The 18,663-nt window shown below is 30.1% G+C and overlaps 1 protein-coding gene across 1 annotated transcript; it reads left to right on the top strand.

The window, feature by feature from the left end:
* The first annotated feature begins 11,402 nt into the window (after positions 1-11,402).
* Positions 11,403-13,455, top strand: LOC114163428 (probable inactive receptor kinase At2g26730). The gene is made up of 3 exons (XM_028047744.1): positions 11,403-12,030; positions 12,223-12,771; positions 12,887-13,455. The coding sequence occupies exons 1-3, from the start codon at positions 11,403-11,405 to the stop codon at positions 13,453-13,455; spliced, it is 1,746 nt and encodes a 581-aa protein (XP_027903545.1).
* The last annotated feature ends 5,208 nt before the right edge of the window (positions 13,456-18,663 follow it).

Raw genomic sequence — 18,663 nt, forward strand, 5'->3', positions numbered from 1 at the left:
ATTTTTAAAATTTTTAGTGATATAAAATTATCTATTAAATTGTCACAATAAATTTCATTTTACGATACATGAGAGATGTATTATAATCATCCATGAGATGTATTTCCATACAAGTTTTGTAACCTGAAATATCTCACATTTTACAATGCATCAGTGTTAAATACATGGACATTTTCATCATTCTAGATCTCAAACTTAAGGACTGTATCTCAACCTTGGAGATCTTATTTAAAAACTTTGTCTGAAATAAATGTATATCTTATACTTGTTCAAAATTTTAAGTTTTCATCTTAGTTTTATGTCAAGTGTTCCGGTTAAATTAGATTTCGTCTAATGCCTATTTTCACTCTCAGGCAAAGTTGTTAAAAAGACAACGGGTATTATTGCTACAATCAAAACATGATTATCTTATGACAAACATTGAGTTATTACTTTCCCATATTTTATCGGCTTTACCTGCTTGGGATTGTGACATTTTAACTTGAATAAAAGAAAAAACATTTATAAATAAAATTTTAAAATGTAGTCTATAATTATTTAAGAAATAGACTATTTTTTTGGTCACATCTAAATAAACATCTAAATTTACTCTAATTAATAATATTGATAATTATTGTCCTGGTGCATAATAACTACTAAAATAATGACAATACTAATACTAACAACAATCAAATACCGACAATAATAATAATAATAATAATAATAATAATAATAATAATAATAATAATAATAATAAATTTCAACAATTAGCAAATCGCAATAATTCTAACAAAGATGAAATAATATATCTAATGAATGATGAGAGATAGAAAATAAAGTTGGTATTATTCCATTGAATTATAACAAATTGAGTTTTGTATATTTTTGTCACTTAATTTGTTTGCGTTGTATCATAAGTTTTTTTGTTAAATATGTTTTTGTCGCTTAACTTTCATAAAAAATTAGAATTAGTTTATCTTTAAAATTTTAGTCAAATTTAGTCTTCAAACTTTATAAATATTTAAATTTAGTCTTTTTAGCCAAATTGTATGAAGTTTATTTGACTTTTCAAACACGTTTTTTGACTAACATTAAAGTAAAATTGTGTCAAACGGTATAAATAACTCAAATATTATTATAAAATGTTTTTAAAACACCAAATAAACTTACCAAAATTTGGTTAAAATGACTAAATTCAAACATTTATAGAAATGAAGGACTAATTAGACCAAAATTTCAAACAAAGATTAATTTCACTTCTCACTGAAAATTAAAAATTAAGGTACCAAAAGCATATTTAACCTTAAGTTTTGTTTTGATTTAAACAAAATAATATGTTTATACTATTCAACATTATGTTTAAAACAAATTAAAGAACATTTTAAGCAATTAATTGTAAAATGTGATTAGGGTTCTTTAGAATGTAGGAAGGAGAAATGGGAAAGATACCTCTTCCAAAGCTGTCAAGGAAAGCAAACATACTCCTCTTGTTACTTTCCAGTGTCGTGTTCACTGTGTCTTCTCATGACCACGGAAGAAGAGAACAAGATTTTGTTGAGAACAGTGGCCACTCATTAATTATTAATTATGTTTTCCGTTTTCCAATGTTGGCTTTTAAGGAATTCGATGAACAATCAGTTGTTTTCATCACACCACGTGCCGTTCTTTCTTCGTTAACTTTTCATCTTCTTAAATTTAGTAATACACAACTGATCTTAATAATAAAGAATATACTAGGCTATTTTATTTGTTGAAATATTGATTTTATCGGTGGAAATAATTTACTTCATTAATTTTAATAATATAAATTAATATAATAGATTTTGTAATGATAAAAATAATTTTGAAATTTCTAAATTATAATTTTATGTATTTATTATTAATAATTTCTAAATTATAATAGATTTTGTAATGATAAATAAATATTTTAAAATTTAAAAAAAATACTTTTTAACATATTTTAATTTTATATATTTATAATTAATAATTTTGAATATTAAAATATTGTTGATTTTTTATTTTGTAAGATATTTTGTTAGGCTAAGAGGAATATTGCAAAAATTATCTCCGATAAAGAAAACTTAATAAAACCTGAAATTTATACTGTAATTGTTTTTTTTTTTAAACTTTTTAAATCTTTAACATTATTTTTTGTAAGTGTTTCTGTTAATTTAAATTTTTTTATGTTTAATTATATTTTAATTTTTAACAATATTAAAATATAATTATTTTTTTAATTTTTATTAGTAAACATTAAATAAAATATTAAATATAATTATATAACACTTGTGGATATTTTTATCATTTAAATAAAATAAAACTACATCACTAATTACTAGGTCAGGTTTTATTTAATATTATAATTAATTATGAATTCTTGTAATATTCGATATATATTAATTATTTATCTTTAAAGCACTATTTAGCAAAAGATCCTTTTTCAAATACACTAAGAAGTATTAAGTTTCAAGTCTTTTACATAGGTGAAAAAGCTACAGAAAACAAAAACAGCCTAATTGAAAATATTTTTTAGATTTTAATCTCGTTTTACAATTTTCATAATTTAGCTATCTATTTTAAATAATGCAAAAGTAAGTAGAGTAAGTTTAAGATGAATTATAAATAATGCACTATTAATTTTCCAAATAAAATTCATGTTATATGCATTATTATGTACTATAAGATCTCATCTAGAATTTTATTTTAAAGTGCAATAATTTGTTATTACATAACAAACATTATTAAAAAACAAACAATAAAACAAACATAGAAGTCAAACCAAATCTATGAAAAAAAATATAACAAACTTTCTTTAAAATAAGCCAAACAACTCTAAATATAAAAAATTATACTATATGATGAAAAAAATAAAAAATAATCCTAAATAATATATATATATATATATATATATATATATATATATATATATATATATATATATATATATATATATATATATATATATATATATATCATGCAAGTTATAATGAATAATACATTATTTAAGAAATTCTCTCACATAATTTATTTTTCTAAAATTTAATTTAGTGATTTTCTTAATTCTTATAATGTATTAAAAAGACAATATATATATATATATATATATATATATATATATATATATATATATATATTATAATGAGTGGTAAATTTATAAGTTTATTAAATTTTATTAATGAACTACCTATGAAAACACATGTACCTAATTTATTATTAAACAATTTTTTATTAAACGTAATTGTTTTAGATAGTCAATTAAAATTTAAAAATTAATTATAAAATTTAAAATATAAAATATAAAATAACAAAATAAATAATATTAGTAAAAATGAATTGATAATAAAATATGTACATCAACAATTATGATGAATTAAAAAAAACAATCATCTTTATTAATTATTCATAGGTGTAAATTATTTCCTATCTAACATTTTTTTTAATTTTAAAATGAATAATGTTAATTTTTAACGAAAGATTAACTATTTTATTCGTAGCTTATTTCAAAATAATTACTTTTTATCCCAATAATAGTAATGTATTGATTAAAAAAATGAAGTTATTTTAGTTCAAACTTTAGATATATTATATTTGTATCATTTTTATTATTCTGTCTTCAAATACTTTATATTAAACAAAATAACTATGGATGTTCTTTGAGAAAATTCCTCACTTAAGAAATGACTCATTTATATTACATATATAATATTGATTTCATCTAAAGACTAAAAAAAATATGCGGATTAATAGTTTTACAATTAAAAATTATTTTTTTAGATTAACTTCACATACAAAAAGTTTGCTTTTAGCTTAAAATTTTAACTTCTTTTTGTCCTGAGCCACCCTCTGCTATTCCATTGTCTAGTCGCGGTTGAGAAGGTATTATATTTTCTATGATCGTATATATTACATCTAATCTAATGACTAAATTGCTATTTAATTATAGAATTTAGAGATCGAGACTTCAAGGCACAACAAAATAAACTTTTATGTCCTATTTTTTTTTTTTTAATTCTTGTTGCTTTCTAATAAATTGAAACGAAGATTCAAGGTGAAAATAGGTATAATACATGCATAAAAGATGAGTGTGCTTCAAATTTCAAAATTATAGATTTTTTTTTTCGGTCGACTTATGCTACATTGAATGTAAAGAGAATGTTAATTTTCATAATATCTAGAGCCGACGTAAAAAGAAATTTTATTTTATGTTATTCGCATCTATATGTGTGAAACCCATTTTCTTTTTACACCTTACTCTATAAGGGGGTTGGGTCTGGCCTTTTCAAGGACCCAAGGATCAGCCACTTTGGACTTCCAAGACCCCTCTTACAGCCACTTACTTTTCATTTTGTCACCCTTTACAGAAAAATAGTTCCCTCTTCTCCCTCCAGCTCTTGAGCAGCAGCTCTGTTAGGGCTTGCACAAGTTCCTCAATTCCAACCGTTGAAGCCTCCTTCTACCATGTAAATTGATCCCTCCTCTTGTTTCCTTTCTTTTTTCAGCTCCTAAACTTTGGTCCTACCATAATCTCTATCAAAGTCTTAGTTCTTTTTCGCGCTCGTACGTTTGTTTTCAACTCATTAAGCTGTTCCTGGTCCTAGTTCTCCTCCACCAAGAGTCGCTTAAATACGTTTAGCTCCATTCAAGGTAAGAGAAGCTAGGGTTTAAACTTTTTTTTTATGATTATTGCATGTTTTCCTAGTTTCAATACAAGAAAGTTACATATTAGCGAGGGAATAATCCCTAGCGAGTCCCTAGCTAATCTCTCGCAAAACGATTCAGCGAGGGATTAGCGAGGAAATAACTAAGTAGCTAGAGAACCACTTTGTCGCTAATCCCTAGCTAATCCCTAACAAACAGGTTGTAGCTAATCCCTAGCAAACAGATTGTAGCTAATCCCTAGCAAATCGGTTGTAGCTAAACCCTAGCAAACCGATTGTAGCTAAACCCTAACTAATCCCTAGCAAAGTGATTGTAGCTAATCCCTAGCTAATCCATAGCAAATCGGTTGTAGCTAATCCTTAGCTAATTCGTAGCAAATGGGTTGTAGCTAATTCGTAGCAAATGGGTTGTAGCTAATTCGTAGCAAATGGGTTGTAGCTAATCCCTAGTTAATCCCTAGCAAAGTTATTGTAGCTAATCCCTAGCTAATCCCTAGCAAACAGATTGTAACTATTCCCTGGCCAATCCTAGCAAATAGGTTGTAGCTAATCCCTCGCTAATCCCTAGCAAACTAGTTGTAGTTATTCCTTAGCTAATCCCTAGCAAACTTATCCCTAGCTAATGCCTAGCTAAGCCCTTGCTAATTGAACAATTTAATCTCTAACTAATCCCTAGAAAAATAGTAGCGAATTGCATCAATCCAAAATATTCCATGCTTTTACTTGTACCTTATGAAATGCATTTTACAATAATACAACTTGGTTATCACACTCTCTACATGCTTTAATTATTTTAATTATGATTTTAAAAAGGAAAACAATAATACAATTGTAAGGTAGCTTTTACAGCTAAGAGCTAGTTAGATAAAAAGAGCCCTTTAATAGGAATCTTAGATGAAAAACGGAAGGAAAAAATAGCATTTTGCAAGTATTCATCTAATCAAAACTGTAAAACTTGATATGGATGCACAAAAGAAAAAGAGGTAGGTAGGTTCTTTGATTTGAGCTGCAAGTTCTATACTTACATCAAAAGGATTTAATTTAATTTTCATATATATATATATATATATATATATATATATATATATATATATATATATATATATATATATATAATCAACTATTCCATATTGCAATCACGTAAAGGAGAAAGCAAAGTGAATTTTGAAATTAAAAGCTCGACTTTTTCCTATTTACTTTTCTTATTGTTGTGATTTTGCCTTTGGATAACTTTCTTATCATCAAAACTTCTGGTGAAAATACGTATGCCTCGGGGATATATATATATATATATATATATATATATATATATATATATATATATATATATCATTCAATTTTTCTTCTTTTAATTTTTTTGTAGAATCATGTCTAATCAACTTTCATCTAGAAGATCATGGCAGAAGAAGCTATGTTATAAGATCAACTTGGAAACTCAAAGCAAAAGTCTTGAGGTGGAACCATGGAGGAAAACAGAAAGGAATAGGAAGTACGTTGCCATATCTTTTTCTCTTTTAAAAGTATAAGCTTTTTTTTTTCCTAGTTCATTCCACACATATAGCTGAAAACAGAAACAGAGGATTTAAAGAAACTTCATAGAGAACAAAAGCATTTTCTGGACCAGACATCAACGTGAGAAATATATGCAACTATACCAAACTAAGACCTGGCTCCATTATTTGGATGCATTTGCCCAACTCACCCTTCATCAAAGTCAATTACTACTAAAAGGTGAAACGACAATAATAATGATAAGCAGCAAAAAGGTGAAACGACAACAAGCTACGTGCAATAACCAAGTGACAAATGATAAGCAATGTCCGTTTCAAAAGTTCAGAGTCAAATTTAAGAAAACTTTCAAATTAAATTTGAATAATAAGAAAATAGAATTGCAATAATAATGACAATAGTAACACTAAAATCGTCACAGTTGTCGCGGTCTATATCAATCACACACGAGTTTCTTGAACTATAACTGGTTCTAAAAATTCACATCTCTCAGCTTGTGCTCAACTATACCTGGTAGTGGCTTACAAGCTACAGAAAAATGACAGCGTTTCCTCTAAGCATTTACTACAAGTGTTTTTGTGATTCTCCTAGGTTTTGTGATTGCTCCGGTGCAATTTGGTAAGCCAATAAATTATATCAAGTGATGAATTACATATGGCTTTGTATTGTCTGATAAATCATGAATTGGTATGATTTGGTATCACTAAGAATGCTCTAAGGTTTAGAGCAACAGAAAATGAGTAGATTACTTGGTAGTCATAACTGCTAGTATTGAGGGACAACATCAATTGAATGTATTAGGAGAAGGATGCTAAGCCTAACAATTTTAGAATTTAATGACACACAAACAATAAAAACTAGATTCAACACAACTATTATCATGCAAATCTAAAAAAAGTAAGTAAAAAGTGAACTAAAACTACCTAAGCAAGTGTAAAAAGGTATAAAGACTCTAAAAATTATTTACTTCTCAAAATTGAACCTTAAAACAAAATTTCACTACCTAGACCAAGACTAATAATTAAAACAGCTAGGATAAGTAAAATCTGAACCATACTAACCTACTATCGCTGCAATCTGAACTACCGATGAAACTGAACTTGAACTTGATAATATTGTTGCAACCTCCCAAACTTGGTTCTCTTCAAAATAGTTAATCAATTAGAAAACTTTTTTCTCTAAACCAACTTCGAAGAAGGTGAACGAGAAATGATAGAGGTCGAGATAATTAATCTGATTTAGGAACCAAACTCGACGTCATTGCAACCTTTTCAAGTTCTCTTCCAAGCTTCTCGATACTATCTCTACGCTGAAATCAAAACCCTAATGTTCGCACTTCTTCACTATACGAAATCCGACAGCCTTCGATACGAGCTTTTGGTGCCTACGAGTCTCCGACCGTTCAACCAAAAGGCAAAGTGATCCAAAAGCAAAGGGTTTTGTTTGAATGTTCGAATAGTGACATGAATGTCTTTAAGACGGTTTAAAGTTTCATACGAATAGAATTAAGTTTTAAGTTTTATACTTTATGTTTTTAATTCGTTTTTAAAGTTTCATACGAATAGATTAAGTTATAAGTTTTATGTTTTTAATTCGTTGAGTTTCATTTTATATTTTGTATCATTTTCATTTATTTATAGTATTTATATTATATATATATATATAATAATTATATACTAATATTAATGATTATTTAAAAAAAAATTAATTCTTTTAATATCAATATTTAAATATTAAATAAATTTTAAGTGTTTAATTTAAATATTAAATGAATTTTAAGTGTTTAATTAAATTAAGTTAAATATTCATATTTTATAAATAAAATACATACATACAATTTATTTTTATTTATAATATATCATAAATAATTTATTTCATATTTAAAATTTTTTAAAAAATAAAACAAACTGTACCATAAATATAATAATATATAATAATATGTGGCAATATAAATTAATTATTAATTTAATAATTCTTTTATTCAAATAAATTAATATAAATATAAAAAATAGCGTAAAAGATAATAAATAATTATCAAAATAATAACTAATCATTTCATTTTCAATATAATTAATAAGAATTGTTTTAATACCCTTTGTAATAATATTTAAATGGAAAAAAATATTGTGTTAGTTAAATGGTAGTTATTATTTAATATATATATATATATAATAAAAATAATTTACAAATAAGGGATTAATTTATATAATAATAAAATATATTTTTGATGATTTTTTAATACATTGATAGTTTTTAAAAATTTCTTTAATAAATTCATTTTTTATAGAATAATTTGTATATTATTATTTTTAATTAGAAATTCTATTTATTAGTTTTGGATTAACAATAAAATCATTTTATAGTTAAAACCATAACTAATTAGCTTCAACTTAGTTATCATATTATGTTGTATCTAGTCCCTAACTAATTAGCTACAACTTAGCTACTATATTATGTTGTGTCTAATCCCCAACTAATTAGCTTCAATTTAACTACCATATTATGTTGTGTTTAATCCCTAACTAATTAGTTACAATATCTATGTTGTGTATAATCTCTAACTAATTAGTTACAATTTAGCTACCATATTTATGTTGTGTTTAATCTCTAACTAATTAGCTACAACTTAGCTACCATATTTATGTTATGTTTAATTCCTAACTAATTAGCTACAATTTAGTTACCATATCTATGTTATGTCTAATCCCTAACTAATTAGCTACGACTTAGCTACCATATTTATGTTGTGTTTAATCCCTAACTAATTAGCTACAACTTAGCTACCATATTATGTTATATCTAGTCCCTCACTAATTAGCTACAACTTTGCTACAATATTTGTTTGTCGCTAATTTGTCTCTAATTAGCGAGTAAAATTTTCCCTTGCTAATTTCCCTCGCAAATCAGCAAATTTCTTGTAGTGTTTTAAATCATGTTTATGATGTTTGTTCACTGTTGTGGTTGTTTGGAAATGGTTGAAATGTTGTTTGGTACTCCTTTTTTGGTTTGCATGTGTGAGTAGGGGAGAGCTCTGTTGTCTTCGCCCAAGCGAGCAACCCTCGCCTAAGCGAAATTAACAAGAAGTTTACACTTAGGTTTTGCTCGAGTTGCGCTTAGGCGACGAGCTCTAGTTTTGAGCGAGAGTAATCTCGCTTAAGCGAGGAGGCCTCGCTTAAGCGAGAACTCGCGAACCTTCATAATGCCTTTGATTTCAATCTCGCCTGAGCGAGAGCTTTTTGCTTGAGCGAGAGGCTCCTGTCGCCTGAGCGAGAGCTCTTTAGCTTGAGCGAGATTGACAATAAAGTTGTTTGAATGCTTGTATGCTCCCATGATTGATTTGTTTACCCTTTTAAAATGAAGTATGAAGCCAACGTTTTATGCAATGTGTTTGTGTTTTCTTTAGTTTTTGCTATTTGGGATTTTGTGTTTTTGCACATTGAAATCAATGAAAATCTGTCAATTTAGCTTAAGCGAAAAATTTTAGCTTAAGCGAGATCAATCTATTTTAAGCGAGAATTTCTAGTTTAAGTGAGACCAGTCTAGCTTAAGCGAAAATTTTTAGCTTAAGCGAGAATAACAAAATTTCACTTTGCTTTCTGTTCAAATTTTAGCTTAAGCGAGACCAATCTTTCTTAAGCGAGAGTTTCTAGCTTAAGCGAGACCAGTCTAACTCGGTCTCTATGAGCAAAATCTATCACCTAGTTAAATAACATAAATTTAGGTTCTATTAAGTAAGATTACCGTATTTTTTTATTAGACTCAATCTAATCCAACTTTCTCTTCACTGTTTTGGATTAAATTGAATTAATTGAATCACATGTTTTAAAAAAAAAAATTATTCATAAAAAGTTGCAATTTGAAAAACATATTTTTGTTAGATTTTTAGAATAATTTATTTAAAATGGAGTAATTGTATTGAATATTTGAAGAGTTGAATAATTTAACATTAAAAGACATGCATATAATTAGTTAAATAATAGAATAGTATTATTATTAATATTATTCAATATTTTCTTTTGTTGATTTCGTTAAATCTCATATTAAGTATACAAAACCTATCACCCAACTTGTAGGAGATGGTGTTAGATTAGGCTGGATTGAATTTGACTCAATTTCAAAGCAAACCAATCTAATATGAAGATTTCCAATAATTGATTTGAAAATAAAAATAACGAAGAAAATTAAGAAATACTAAAACAATACTAAAAGAGATGAGTTCGGAAAAATGTAAAAAATATATTTTTTACAATAAAATTTTTTTAGTTTCCATTATTTTAAACATGTTTACATTTTTGTTGTCTAAAATAATATTTATAGTGCTTGAAAATACAAAGAAAAAAAATATTTATAGTACTCTTTTATGTCTATATAGTTTACTGAAAGAATAAAACCTTTTGTATTACTTTTTAATTTAATTTCTCCTGTCCAATAGTATTTAGAGTACAAAAGAAAGATTATATATATATATATATATATATATATATATATATATATATATATATATATATATATATATATATATATATATTCCACTAAGAATAAATACGAGACAATTGTTGTTATTGTAATTCTAATAATGAAAATTGAAGAATTTATCTTTTAATAACATTAAAGTAGGATAAAGATATTTTAATTTATTTTTTTAATTCACTTTTAATTTATTATTATAATTATTCTTAGATTATCATATTACATCATTTTAAAACATTAAAATAAATAATTAAAAAATAATTGAAATGATAAATTAAAAATAAATAAAAAAATAGATTAAAATATCGTTAATACTTAGATGGTAACAGATAGACAACAAGATGTCCAAATTTTGGTGTTGAAGGCTTGAAGTACCTCGTACATGGTGCACCGATTATGTGCTACTACTCGCATTCAAGCGAAGTAATGGGATTCGTAAAATTGAAAAATTAGAATGAAAGCATCACAAAGCAATAGTAAAAGGAGAGAAAAGCATCGAGAGAGACGTGCAAGCTAGTAGTGCCACTGTGACCGTTTCAAAATGCCGGCTGCAAAAGCCACTGTTCTGCCCCTTGGCTCATTTCCAAGGCTTCTCAACGTCAATGTCATCCACAATACTACACAAGATCATTCTTTCGTATCCTCCATTTGGCAATGTAATTTGATGCCTTTGCACGTTCGACTTTATTGACTACAATAGAGTTCAAAGACGTCACCATTTCGATTGTCAAAACCTCGACAGAGTATACTTCGAAACCAAAAATATAGCCCTCAACCACAGCAAAAATGAGTGTGAAACCCATCTGGGTATTCTTCAATTCCATCTTTTTGTTTCTTCTACTGGCCAATTCAGAAGAAGAAGACACGATCAAGGCCCTGGTCACATTCATGGATAAATTGGCACCAGGGTATGTAAAAGACCCTTCGTGGGGTTGGAACCTTTCATCAGATCCCTGCATTGATAAGTGGCACGGTGTGAAGTGCCATTCAGATAACAAATACGTTATGAGTGTGATTCTTGAGAACTTCAATTTTGGTGGAGGTTTAGACGCCGGTTCTATTTGCATTGCGAAGTCTCTTCAAATACTTAGCATAAAGGACAACAATTTACGTGATTCGATACCGGAGGATATAGGAAACTGCAAGTCATTGACTCACTTGTTTTTAAGTGGGAACCAATTCTCTGGAGATCTTCCTATTTCTATTGTCAATCTTAGGAACTTGATACGGCTTCATATTTCGGACAACCACTTAACTGGAGAGCTTCCCAACATGGTTCATGTTTCAAGTTTGAAATCCTTCGTTGCTCAAAACAACAACTTCACTGGGGAGATTCCTCGTTTTGACTTCTCCAACCTTGAAGAGTTTAATGTCTCCAATAACAACTTACATGGTTCAGTTCCTGATGTCAGAGGTAAATTCCATGCAGACAGCTTTTCTGGGAATCCTAACTTATGTGGGGAGCCACTTTCAAATGCATGTCCTCCTCCTCCTCCTCCTTCTCTTCCTCTTCCCCGTCCACCATCACCATCACCATCACCTCCAGCACCACCACATGAAAAGAAGGACAAAAACTCGTTCCCTAATGATTTGTCCATTTATTCAGGTTACTTAGTCCTTGGTTTGATTACGCTGATTTTCTTGACCTATAAACTGTTATGTAAGTTGAAGACCAAAGAAAAAGAGTTGGATGTCGAAAAGAAGGAAAAGGCAGAAGAAAGTGTTGGTGTTGTTGGCATGGCTAGTGAAATATCCCATTCCAATGGATCAAAGAAGGGCGTTGGAATCAGATCGGAGTATTCATTGACATCTTTGGAAAGTGGGATGACAACATCAGGTCTTGTTCTTCTTTCTAGTCGAACCCTTCGAGGATTGCAATTTGAGGACTTGCTTGGTGCTCCTGCTGAATTGATTCGGAGGGGAAAGCACGGAAGCCTCTACAAGGTTATGCTCGATAATGGGGTGCAGTTGGCAGTGAAGAGGATTAAGGATTGGGGAATTTCTAAGCAAGATTTTCAGACAAGGATGAATATGATAGCCCAAGCCAAGCATCCACGCGTATTGCCACCTGTTGCATACTATTGTTCTCAGCAAGAGAAGCTCTTAGCATATCAATATATGCAGAATGGTAGTCTCTTCATGTTGCTCTATGCTGGTAAGTGCTAACTTCTAAACCAAATAAAGTGTCATTACAATCTTTTTACATAGCAAGTAATGATTTTAGGATCTGAACTTCTAAACCAAATGTTCTTCACCTTGAATGATTTTAGGATCTGAAAGTGGCCAGTCGTTTGACTGGGGAAGAAGACTAAATGTTGCGGCTAAGATAGTTGAGGCTTTGACATATATGCATGAGGAGTTTCTGGAGAATGGAATAGCACATGGTAACTTAAAGTCAAATAACATTTTGTTTGACAAGAATATGGATCCATGCATAAGCGAATATGGCCTAATGATGGCAGAAAATTATGATGAATTTGTCATTTCACACAACAAAGGCCTCAAAAGCAAAGATCTAATTGCAGCCAGGTTCAAAGCTGATGTATATGCCTTGGGTATGATACTTCTGGAGCTGCTGACAGGGAAAGTGATTAAAAATGACGGATTTGATCTAGTTAAATGGGTGAATACAGTGGTCAGAGAGGAATGGACCGTCGAAGTTTTTGACAAGTCCCTAGTCTTACAGGGTGCTTCGGAAGAGAGAATGATGAATTTGTTGCAGGTAGCATTAAAATGCTTAAATCCTTCTCCAAATGACAGGCCAAGCATGAGCCAAGTTGCAGTGATGACAAATGCTTTGGTAGAGGAGGAAGAAAAATCCATATCCTTTGACACATGACCAAGAATTTAGTTATATACTTCTACATATCAACTTACAAAATAGAAAAAAGAAACATCTTTCAGGAAGTATGTAAACTGCTCTAATTTTGTCGGTTTGAAGCTGATCATGTTCAGAACTCACTAATTTGGCAACTCATTTAATATGGTAATGATCCGAAAACTGGTTGTAATTTCGATTGGCAAGAGTGTCTTTTCTTTTAGTGAGAACAGAAGGGTTTTACATTTCTACACCTGATCTTTCATTACTGTTCGCAATGACACTTGTGACTTTTACATAATTCCATGCATCACAAATGAGACAAACTGCATGTAAAATTGGTACATACACACAAAATAGCAAATGACACAGAAAGAGAAAAATAAATAGATTTTTTTTAGTGTTATAATGTGACCGGAAAAAAAAAGAAGAAATGATAGGTGTTGATTACTATGATAACATGTTCTGTTGGGTTTATATATATATTTTTCACATATATGGGCTATGGTTATAGTCATGGTCATTGAGTAATTGTGGTTCTATGGTTATATGACATTAGTCTTACATATATAAGACCTTAGACACCACTTTTACACCAAAACCTTAAGACAATGTTGTTATGAGTCTTTATTCTTATATAGTGTTTAACTTTGTCTATTATATCCAATGTGGGACTTTCACTCACACTTGAACTATTCCCAACATGTTCTTACAAAGTTGCGTAGCAATTATGTATGGTCGAAAGCTGTGGCCATAATTATCAGAGGTAAAAGATACAAGCAAAGTTTAGAACTCAAGCAGGCTCTGCATTATTGAATGTAAAGCAAGCGATTTAGAAATATTCAATGGAAGAAAGCAAACTCTCGCTTCAAATCATTTGAATATTTGGGAGATAATGTGTTCTTGCTAGGTCAAATGTCTTTTGCCAAACTGATGTGTGCTCTTCCATTCACACAGAGGTGTTTCCTCATGTTGATGTTGAGGTCAACAAAAGTATGTTATCTCATTGTATGTAAACACATATTGATCCGTTTACCCCTGCCAAATACATCAATAAAACCTATTATAGGTATACTTTAATGATTAAAGTTGAAAATAGTAAAAGGATGATTACCTTTGAAAAAGATACATCCATCGATATTGAAGACTACTATGTATTGCTTTCATAGGGTGATGAATAACAAGGTGCTTCATTGAATAAAAAAAATCCAATGAGAAGAGTCTTTCCAACTTACATTGTGTGATCGGTATATTTTCTGCCATTGGAACTAAATCACCCATGTTTAATGTAATACAACATAAATCTTTAAAAAATAAACTTATTTCAACAATGACACTCAGCAAAAATTTCGTTAATGATCGAAAGATAATCAGGAGTAAACACTCCGTAAAAATATGACAATCAGGACTTTTCATGCCATAATTCCTTTATCATGATTTGTACGCCTTGCAAATGTATAATCATTTGGCATCTTCAACTTGTAATCCATTTATAAATAGATTTTGCATCTTTTGGTGTCAACTTGTAGTTTGACTTTAGTTTTGCTAACTTCTCATTTTGTAGCTAAGTCAACTCCAAGTCTCCTTATGCACATAATTCAATCACATCCATTATTTCCTTTTATTGCAACTTAAATCATGACAACGAACCAAGAATAATTAGTTTGAAAATAAAGATTTGGAGTCGCCACCAGTTTATTATGAAAAACTTTGAAAAATCGTAAAGATAAAGTAAGGTTTGTGAAACCGGATTTTGAGTCTGGAAGTCGGTTACAGCAGGAAAGATGTTAGCACTATATATAACCTGCGTGAGGGCGATACCTTTAATTAAATGTGTTAAATGAATATGACTTTTCCAAATATTTAATTTTTCTACAAAACATATTAAAAAAAAGTGTACACTAATTTGAAAATGTCTTTGAAAACTTTTTAATTTTTCTTAAAGTTAACTTGACAAGAAATAACCTTGCTTTTACGTATCTCTATTTATAACGGAGAATCAGATTTTACATAGTTCTTATTACCTTTTTAATTTATAATTATAAAAAATGCAGAATAAGACAAAGATGGAATGCGTCACAATCTAATATATTGATAAGCAAAGGCAAATTCTCCACAAAAAGATCCCTCCTTGATAAAAATTCAAACAAAAATGATAAACACAACAATCAAAGATAGATAAGTCTAGATGCCATAATCCAATCAAGAATTGATAAATCAAGATGTCACGATCGAAATTCAAACCAAAACTTTGCTCTGAATACTAAGATGATACAATCCCTACCGAACAAATGACGATCTTTATGCACCAGTGCAGTAAGGGCTTTTTACCCCGGTTATTTTCCTCATTTTACCTCGGGTCTGGAACCGAGGCATATTGGGGTGAGGCCAAAAGGTACCCCTTTTGGCCTCGGTTATTACCCGAGACCATAGACTCCCTTTTATGCCTCGGTTCTAAATGAACCGGAGCCATAGGGTTCCTTTTCTGCCTTGGGTCCACAAGAACCGAAACCATATGGTAAATGCAGAAACTTTCGCAGATTCTCCCGTGTGCACTCTTCCAAGTGTGATAGCTATTTTAGCAGCCACCGTTGCCACCGCAACTGTATGGTGGGCTGCCCATGGACTGCTTCCTTTGTGTACTCCAATTGACACACCCTTTGTGTGTCCTCCTACACCACCCAGTGAACCTCCATTCATGGCTCCCACTGAAACACAACACAAAATCCAACAAGGAGAGGTTAAGCCATAAAACCCTCCTCTGCAAGATCAGATACTGGATCCAGAACAATCGGAAGTTCTGCAAGCTCAACACTCGGTTTCGAATTCACCAGGTGTTTCTTCATCGGAATCTGAGGAGAAGGGTGATACCAATGTAAATACAACATCAAAAGCTACTAATGATGAGATGAACCAAACAGTTTCGAACTCACCCGCGGCGGGAGGTGATTTGCAATCGGTGAACCTGGACAGCACGACGAAGGCGACGATGCACGACTATTGACGGAGGATGCTGGTCGGCGAAGGAGGTAGAGCATGGTGGTGGTGGCAGAGCGGATAAATTCGCGCAGAGAGAAGAGACTTGGGGGAGACGATGAATAGTAGTTAGGGCTCGCGAATTGGGAATTTTAACAGCCTTTATTGCCTCGGTCCTTAAAGACCCGAGGCCAAAAGCTTGATGCTGATGGCATTTTTGAAAATTTGAAAACTGACGCTGCCTTTTGGCCTCGGTTTAATTAATAACCGAGGCCAAAAACCCTTTTATTGCCTCGGTCCTTAAAGACCCGAGGCCAAAAGCCTGATGCTGATGGCATTTTTGAAAATTTGAAAACTGACGCTGCCTTATATGCTTCGGTTCTGTTGCAACCGAGGCCAAAAGTCCCGTTTATTGCTTCGGTCCTTAAAGACCCAAGGCCAAAAGCCTGATGCTGATGGCATTTTTGAAAATTTGAATACTGACGCTACCTTATATGCTTCGGTTCTGTTGCAACCGGGGCCAAAAGTTGGACGAAAATTGCAAAAATGTCACCACCTCCTTATAGGCCTTGGTTCAGCGGCAACCGAGGCCTATAAGGCGAAGTAAAATGTCAAATCTGCACTAGTGATGAATTTGAATAACTTTTGTAAATTAACAAAATATTTAGACCAGATAAACCAGAGTTTGTAATTTTATAATTATAAAGAACGCATAATAAGATAGAAATAAAATACATTACAATCTAGCATATTAATAAGCAAAAAAAGATTATCTACAAAGAGATCCCTTTTTGATAAGAACCCAAACAAAAAGGATAGATGCCACAATCAAAGATAAATAAGTCTAAACACCTACAAACTTTGTTAGAATGTTGATTTGATTTTTAATTTTGCAAACGGCCTCACAAACACCAAGGGAGAAAACAAAAAAATAACCATTCACAATTTCTTTTTTTCATCTTTTATCATTTTTAAAACTATTTTCATTTTTATTTCAATCTTAATACTTTTAGAAAAAAAAATGCAAAAGGTTAATGGAGTGGAAATAAAATAAAATCTAAAATATTATTAAAAGAAAATGAAATAAAAATACACAAAACCAGAAAATGAGAAAAGTAAAAGTGGGGTAGGTGTGAAATGTAGAGTTTAATTTGGAGAAAAGGGTAAAACTGGAAATAAAAGTTTGGAAGTGCATAAGCACGTATGAGTGCGGTGAATAAACACTTGGGGATGGGGTGATACAGGAGAAACGAGTGGTGCAGAAAGTAAATAAAGGGTGTGTGTGTAGGGTGTATGTAGTGTAATCTGCACGTATTTAAAAAGTAAAATAAACAAAGAGGCCTAAGGAAATGCATAGGGTAGGGGTTTTACATACGAGAGTACATGAAAATAAAATAAGCCCAATAATGAAACAAATAAGCGGAGGTATGAAGATTCGCCATAGGGGTGCAGAAGGTAACGCTGGATCTATTGAAAGCCTAGACCCATTTATCTTCATCTTATTCAAAGCACATTACTCCAATGGTTTTCTCCACTGGGGCCTCTCCCTACACCTCCAACCACTTTCTCCTGTACCCTCAAAAATATTTTAAATTCTTACTTTGCCATCCGGTTAAATGTAACTACTTTTCCTCTCTCTCATTGATAAACCCCCAATTATTTTTTCAATGATGTCAACATTTGTAATAGTGTTAAAACAAATGTCATTTTTGTTGCGGATGTTAAAATCCGCAACCTTTTTTTTTTTTAAATTTCATATATAATTTTTTTTATTTTTGATTCTTGGTCCATTTGATGCAGTAACCATACAATAATATGTATAAACATTAATATGTATAAACATCCATTTGATCTATTTGCTATTTTTTTTCAATTATTTGAATCTGATTTAATTTTAAAAAAAATTAAAAATGATGTTAATGAAAAATTGTATTGTGGATGTTGACATCCGCAATACAATTTTACATTAACATCATTTTTAATTTTTTTTAATTAAATAAGATTCATATAATTTAAAAAAAAATTAACAAACCATTATATTAATGTTTATACATATTATAGTATGGTTACTGGATTAAATGCATAAACAATCAAATCCAAAAAAATTATGAATGAAAATTAAAAAAACAAATGTTGTGAATGACGACATCCGCAACACAAACTAAGATACGTTGAATACTATTGCAGATGTCGACATCCGCAATACAATTTTACATTAACACCATTTTAAATTTTTTTTAATTAAATCAGATT

This window comes from Vigna unguiculata, chromosome 9 (genome assembly GCF_004118075.2).
Source record: "Vigna unguiculata cultivar IT97K-499-35 chromosome 9, ASM411807v1, whole genome shotgun sequence".
Lineage (NCBI taxonomy): Eukaryota > Viridiplantae > Streptophyta > Magnoliopsida > Fabales > Fabaceae > Vigna > Vigna unguiculata.